This window comes from Mandrillus leucophaeus, unplaced genomic scaffold (genome assembly GCF_000951045.1).
Source record: "Mandrillus leucophaeus isolate KB7577 unplaced genomic scaffold, Mleu.le_1.0 Scaffold310, whole genome shotgun sequence".
Lineage (NCBI taxonomy): Eukaryota > Metazoa > Chordata > Mammalia > Primates > Cercopithecidae > Mandrillus > Mandrillus leucophaeus.
Window position 1 is genome coordinate 1,115,204 of NW_012103255.1, and position 7,220 is coordinate 1,122,423.

The 7,220-nt window shown below is 50.4% G+C and overlaps 1 protein-coding gene across 8 annotated transcripts in view; it reads right to left on the minus strand.

Moving 5' to 3' along the window:
- Positions 1 to 7,220, minus strand: part of LOC105544841 (glucosylceramidase) — a 30,698-nt gene that overhangs the window by 10,350 nt on the left and 13,128 nt on the right. Inside the window, exons 2-9 of one of the 8 annotated variants that reach the window (XM_011987471.1) lie at positions 4,984 to 5,068; positions 4,529 to 4,616; positions 3,783 to 3,974; positions 3,512 to 3,658; positions 2,435 to 2,568; positions 2,061 to 2,233; positions 1,269 to 1,506; positions 100 to 324 (exon numbers count right to left, since the gene is read on the minus strand). In XM_011987471.1, coding sequence (XP_011842861.1) covers positions 100 to 324; positions 1,269 to 1,506; positions 2,061 to 2,233; positions 2,435 to 2,568; positions 3,512 to 3,658; positions 3,783 to 3,974; positions 4,529 to 4,616; positions 4,984 to 5,001 — 1,215 coding nt within the window. In that variant the 5' untranslated portion in view covers positions 5,002 to 5,068. Of the gene's footprint in view, positions 1 to 99; positions 325 to 1,268; positions 1,507 to 2,060; positions 2,234 to 2,434; positions 2,569 to 3,511; positions 3,659 to 3,782; positions 3,975 to 4,528; positions 4,617 to 4,982; positions 5,171 to 7,220 lie in introns of those variants that run through there. The other 7 variants (XM_011987472.1, XM_011987470.1, XM_011987473.1 and 4 more) reach the window with 7 other exon arrangements.

The following is a 7,220-nucleotide window of genomic DNA, read 5'->3' on the forward strand; positions in this document are numbered from 1 at the left end:
TAGCTGGGGAAAGCTGGACAGGAAAGGTCTGTCAGTCTTTGGTGAGACTACTAAGGGGTCTGAGGTGTGCTTTCAGGAAGGCAGACTGGGGTGGCTTACCGTGATGATGCTGTGGCTGTACTGCATCCCTCGATCCCAGGAGCCTAGCCGCACACTCTGCTCCCAGAACTTGGAGCCCACACAGGCCTCTGAGGCAAAGAGCATGGTGTTGGGGAACAGGCGGTGTGTCTCCCCTAGGGTGGCTTTGGCTGGAGCCAGGAAGTCCAGGTACCAATGTACAGCAATGCCATGAACATACTTAGCTGCCTCTGGGTCTGTCAGTACCTGCAAAGGAAGAGCAAGTGACCCTGGACCTTGCACACAGTCTTCTGGAACTTTCAATTCCTCTTGTAGGAATTCTGGCAATGGGTGATGGGAAGAATGCAACTAGAGAGGTTTGGGGAGATATTTTTTTTTGTTTTTGAGACAGGATATCACTCCGTCACTCAGGCTGGAGTACAGTGGCACAATCACAGCTCACTGCAGCCTTGACTTCCTAGGGTCAATTGATCCTCCCGCGTTAGCCTCCTGAGTAGCTGGGACTACATGGGTGCCACAACCAGCTAATTTGTGTGTGTGTGTGTGTGTGTGTGTGTGTATATACATATATAGTTTTTGGTTTTTTTGTAGAGATGGGATTTCACCATGTTTCCCAGGCTGGTCTTGAATTTCTTAGGTTCAAGTGATCCACCCACCTTGGCCTCCCAAAGTGCTGAGATTACAGACATGAGCCAACGCCCCGAGCCTAGAGAGGTTTTTTTTTTTTTCTTTTCTGAGATGGAGTCTCAGTCGCCCAGACTGGAGTACAGTGGCACAATCTCATCTCACCACAACTGCCATCTCCCAGGTTCAACTGATTTTCCCTTCTCAGCCTCCCGAGTAGCTGGGATTACAGGCACCCACCATCATGCCCAGATAATTTTTTTTTTTTTTTATTTTAGTAGAGACAGGGTTTCAAACGTTGGCCAGGGTGGTCTTAAACTCCTGACCTCAGCTGATCCGCCCGCCTCGGCCTCCCAAAGTGCTGGGGTTACATGAGTGAGCCACCTCGCCTGGCCCCTAGAAAGGTTTAAAGTGACAACTGTGGGATCCATGGCACCCTGGAGGTCCAGGGGAATGGTGCTCTAGGAATCCACAGTTGGGTAGAGAAATTGCTCTAAGTTTGGGAGTCAGTCATTTGGAGGCTAGATTTGAAGGTCACTGGAGCACCATGCAGGTCTGGGCCTTACCACCTTTGCCCAGTGGGGCAGCAGCAAGCGTTGGTCATCCAGCATGAGCAGGCGGACATTGTGGTGAGTACTGTTGGCGAGGGTAGGACCTAGGTCACGGGCAATAAAGTCTCGCTGATGTTCAGGGGTGAAGCCCAGGCACTGGAAGGGGTATCCACTCAATAGCCCAGCAGAAGGCTCATTTTCAGCTGTCACTGCCCAGAACTGTAACTTGTGCTCGGCATAGGCATCCAGGAACCTGGCAAGAGAAAGGTCATGAGTGATCCAGCCAAGAAGGTGGAGCAGACCAGCTGGGTGTGTTGGCTCACGCCTGTAATCCCAGCACTTTGGGAGGCCGAGGCAGGTAGATCACTTGAGGTCAGGAATTAGAGAACAGCCTGCCCAACCTGGCGAAACCCCGTCTCTTCTAAAACAGAAAAATTAGCTGGGCATGGTGGCAGGCGCCTGTAATCCCAGCTACTTGGAAGGCTGAGGCAGGAGAATAGCTTGAACTCGAGAGGCAGAGGTTACAGTGACGGAGGATGGCGCTACGGCACTCCAGCCTGGGTGACAGAGAGAGAGACTCCTCAAAAAAAAAAAAAAGAAGAAAAAGAAAGTGGGCCAGACTGAGAGAACAGGAAGCCTGATGGAGTGGGCAAGATTGACAGGCCCAAATCTGAAAGGCCCAGAAGGTAGAAAGGTGAGCTGAGGAGAGGCAGATCTGGAAGTGGAACGAGGTTGAGGGTTGGGACACAGATCAGCATGACCAAAGGGGAGGCCAGTCCTGATCCCACAGCCTTGCTGATCCCTTACTTCACAAAGTATCTGGCCCAGGTCTGGTGGTAGATGTCTCCGGGCTGTCCCTTGAGTGACCCCTTCCCATTCACCGCTCCATTGGTCTTGAGCCAAGTGGGGGATGTCCAGGGGCTGGCAAGGAGTGAAACGGGACGCTGGGCCAATTGCAGGGCTCGGTGAATCAGGGGTATCTAAAGACAAAGGTAGTGAAGAGAGAAGCACCCAGAGTTGGAACACATAGTAGCCCAACCAGTGCCTCCGGTTCAGCCATCAGCCCCCACCCTCCCACCCCCGGGACAAAATAGCAGGGGACAAAATGTCTCTACAAGCAGACCTACCCTACAGCTTCTCAACCCCCAGACATCAGGGCCTGAAAAAGCTAGAATGCCTACCTTGAGCTTGGTATCTTCCTCTGGGAGGCTGAAGTTGTGCAACTGGAAATCATCAGGGGTATCTGCATAGGTGTAGGTGCGGATGGAGAAGTCACAGCTGGCCATGGGTACGCGGATGATGTTATATTCGATTCCTACAGAAAAGGATGATCAAGATACGGTAGTCTGAGTCAATAGGAGAGTATGGGACTCTGCTTATCACTTGTCAGTCCTAATAGTGTCTGAGTCAGGGCCAAAGGGAACTTGGGCTCCTGGGTTGGAACCTGTGGAGGCTGGCACCTGGGTGAAGCAGAGGCCTTTCTGATCCTGAGTCCATAATAGTTAGCAGATGATAAGCAGGGAAATCTTATTTCAGAGGGCATTAAAACAGGAACCAAATGTCAGGGATGGGCAGAAATCAGGGTCCAAAGAAAGGGCAAAGAAAAGTGTTGGCGGCTCATGCCTGTAATCCTAGCACTTTGGGAGGCTGAGGCAGGCAGATCACAAGGTCAGGAATTTGCTATCATCCTGGCCAACATAGTGAAACCCCGTCTCTACTAAAAATACAAAAAATGAGCCGGGCATGGTGGCAGGCACCTATAATCCCAGGTACTCGGGAGGCTGAGACAGGAGAATCACTTGAACCCAGGAGGTGGAGGTTGCAGTGAGCCGAGATTGTGCCACTGAACTCCAGCCTGGGCGACAGTGCGAGACTCTTTCTCAAAAAAAAAGAGAAACGTGTTGGCTGGGCTTGGTGGCTGACACCTGTAATCCCAGAATTTTGGGAGGCCAAGGCAGGTGGATCATTTGAGGTCAGGAGTTTAAGCCTAGCCTGGTCAACATGATGAAACCCTGTCTCTACTAAAAATACAAAAATTAGCCAGGTGGTAGTGGCGCATGCCTATAATTCCAGCTACTCAGGAAGCTGAGGCAGGAGAATCACTATAGGCAGAGGTTGCTGTAGGTGGAGATCATGCCGTCTGCACTCCTGTCTTGGCGACAGAGTGAGCAGAGTGAGATTCTGTCTCAAAAAAATTTAAAAATAAAAAAACAGAAAGTGTCAATGGCGCTATGTCACCTTGTCCCCTTCCTCCTCACCTTCTTCAGAGAAGTACGATTTAAGTAGCAAATTTTGGGCAGGGGGTGACAGGGCAAGGATGTTGAGGGCAGCAGCGTCTGTCATGGCCCCTCCAAATCCCTTCACTTTCTGGAACTTCTGTTCTGGCTGCAGGGTCAGTAGCAGGCCTGAGGACATGCACAGGGAATAAGGGTGTCAGTGCCCAGGGGGGAAATTCCATGGTGATCACTGACACCATTTACCTCTAGGAGGACCCAGCCTGGCCCAGGGTGTGAGGGGCGTAATGGTTACCTGTGCCCGTGCGATTAGCCTGGATGGTCCCTGTACTCAGCTCCATCCGTCGCCCACTGCGTGTACTCTCATAGCGGCTGAAGGTACCGAGGGCAGGAAAGGTCAGGGGCTCAAGAGAGTCACAGTATGTGGCATTGCAGACACAGACCACCGAGCTGTAGCCGAAGCTTTTAGGGATGCAGGGGCGGGCACCTGGGAAGGAGGGAGTACAAGCAGAGGTGAGGTCTGATGAAGACGTGGAGAACGGACACATCCACTAGGACAGACTGAACATGGTTTCAAATTCCTCACCCCTTGGCCAGGGCAGGGGTTCACACCTATAATCTCAGCACTTCAGGAGGCCGAGGTGGGCGGATCACCTGAGGTCAGGAGTTCGAGACCTGCCTTGCCAGTATGGTGAAACCCCGTCTCTACTAAAAATACAAAAATTAGCAGGGCATGGTGGTGGCCACCTGTAATCCCAGCTACTCGGGAGGCTGAAGCAAGAGAATCGCTTGAACCTGGGAGGTAGAGGTTGGAATGAGCCAAGATCACACCACTGCACTCCAGCCCAGGCAACAGAGTAAGACTCTGTCTCAAAAGAAAAAAAAAAACAAAATCCTCACCCTGAAGTTGGTCTCCGTCACTCAAAAGGATTTATTGAGCACCTATTAAAAGTCTACCACCAGAGTACTGGAAGGCTACCAAAGGACTATGAGGCAGAAGGGAGCCTCTGTGCTACCTTGCCACTGCCTTGACTCACTTACCTGATGCCCATGACACTGCCTGAAGTAGAAGCAATCCTGTGAGGCTGGCGGCCATGATGCTTACCCTACCCGAAGGCTTGGGACATTCCTGAGGACAGAATGAGGAGTGGCTGGAAAAGCAAGCCCCTCTCCTCCCCTCAACTACTCTCCTGGGCAGACTTTAGCTGCCTTTGGGTGCCCATGGCCTAGTCTCCCACATTCATTAGGACAAGGCCCACACACACCTGGGTGCAGCTCTCCCTGCAACCTTTCTGATGACAACTCTCTGCCCACCCCAAATCAGGACGCTCCCCACCACTCTTCCCACCCATTTCAACTTCGACCCCTCCCTCCATCTGTGCCTTGCTCAAAGAGCCATGATGGCCCTGGATTCAAAGAGAGTCTGTCATTCACTGAATTCCAGTGCCAGGATTCCAGAAGCACTGTGACAATGCTGATTGGGAGCTCTCTCTTACCTTTCTGGAAAACTCCATCACCTCAGGGTCATTGGATGAGGAGAAGACCACAGGGGTCCAGAGTCTCTCAAGGATAGAGGATCCACTAAACAAAAACAAGGATGCGGGTACCTGCCGTAGCTATAGGCACTAGGTTAGCCCTGCAAGTAATTCCGGCTTCCTGACATGGATGGGTCATGTGATGACTGGGAGAGTCACATGACACAGGAAGTGAGGCAATTGCAGGCATACTTCTAAAGGGCAATTGGCTTCCTCCCATGTGTTACAGATTATATGCGCTATAAAACTCTGGAGGGCATGTATGGGTGACAACTTTAGGAAGAGCCTAGAACACAGATTTGGGTGGAGAATGAGGTAGAGGCTTCTAAATCCCAGAGAATGGGAACCACAGCAGGCACACTGCTTTTTTGATAGAAATGTCAGAAAAGGTACAAATAAAGCTGATATGATTTAAAAAAAAAAAAAAAAAAACTTCACTGTGCAAAATACTGACAATACCGAGATGTTTAAGACACAGTCTTTGCCCTATAGAGGCGTGTGAGGCATGGAAGTCAGACACACAGATATTTACAGATAAAGGCAGAAACGGTAACAGGTGTGCATGGAGAGCTCTCTGAGATGAGGAGGGACCATTCGTGGGTGGGGAATTATCTAGGGTGGCTTCACAGAGGAAAAAGTGAGGGGGCTTATTAGCCGGTCAAGTGCAGGGAGCAAGGAGGGTGGGACACCGGCAGTGGGATGACAGGACTGGAGGGAAGGAGTGGTTAGTGTGGCTCCTCTGCAGCGTCCTTTGTTTCACCATCAGATGCAGATGGTAATAACTGTTCTTCCTTTCTCACAGGACAGGGAGGTTTGTAAGTAGTTCAGAAACCAGAAAGTGTTGTACAAAGCCATATCCTCAGTGGACACAAGGAGGAAATTGTCGTGCTGTGGCCTCACGAACCACATCAAATGAGATTTAGCGGGAGTGGCACACACAGTCATGACCTGACTAACCCCAGCTCTCAGTCTATTTCCTTGCCTGGAAAATGGAGGCAATGCCACCACCTCAAAGGGTGGTTACTGCAGTCAGTGAGGTAAGTGCAGTGCCTGACCACTTGGTAGGCACCTGGGAACTACTTGTCTGCTGTTTGTATTTTTTTGTTGTTGTTTTTTGAGGCAGAGTCTCGCTCTGTTGCCCAGGCTGGAGTGCAGTGGCATGATCTCGGCTCACTGCAACCTCCACCTCCTGGGTTTGAGTGATTCTCCTGCCTCAGCCTCCCAAGTAGCTGGGATTACAGGTGCCTGCCACCACGCTCAGCTAATTTTTTTATTTTTAGTAAAGACAGGGTTTCGCTATGTTGACCAGGCTCGAACTCTGGACCGCAGGTGATCTGCCTGCCTTGGTATTCGAAAGTGCTAGGATTACAGGCATGAGCCACCGTGCTGGACCCCAGCCATCTTTTTTGTTCTTTAAATGACCTCAGTGAAGTCTTTCTAGATACACCCCAAGCAAAATTGATCATTTCTTCTTCTAGGTTCCTCCAGTAATTTTTCTTTTTTTTTTTTTTGGTTTTGAGACCGAGTCTTGCCCTGTTGCCCAGGCTGGAGTGCAGTGTGATCTCGGCTCACTGCAACCTCCACCTCCCTGATTCAAGCAATTGCCCTGCCTCAGCCTCCTGAGTAGCTGGGATTACAGGAGCCCACCACCATGCCCAGCTAATTTTTGTATTTTTAGTAGAGATGGGGTTTCATCATGTTGGCCAGGCTGGTCTCGAATCCCTGACCTCAGGTGATCCACCAGCCTCAGCCTCCTAAGGTGCTGGAATTACAGCATGAGCCACCACACCCGGTCCCTCCAGTAATTAAGTACAGTCTTAGTGAGATGGCAAGGTTGGAATCCTGGCTACACCATTTACTGGCTGTTTGACCTTCAATAAATCAAGCACTCTAAGCCTCTGTTTCATCTATGAAAGGGGAGTGATAATTCATACCTTAGAGAATTGTTGTGAGGTTTGAGTGTGATAATGTGTCTCTAGTGCACTGCTTGACACTAAACATTGCAACATGTTAGGCCTGTGTTCCTGGAGTTCCTTGAAGGAATGTCTTACTCATTCTAAATATCCTTGTAGACAGCCTGGCACAGGTGTGGCTGTCAAGTTGTAGAATTGAATTAGTTGCTTCACTATATCAGTATCCACCCCTTCCAGACTTCTCACTTTTCAAGGAAATGTTGCACAGGATTTGTTCTGGGTAGG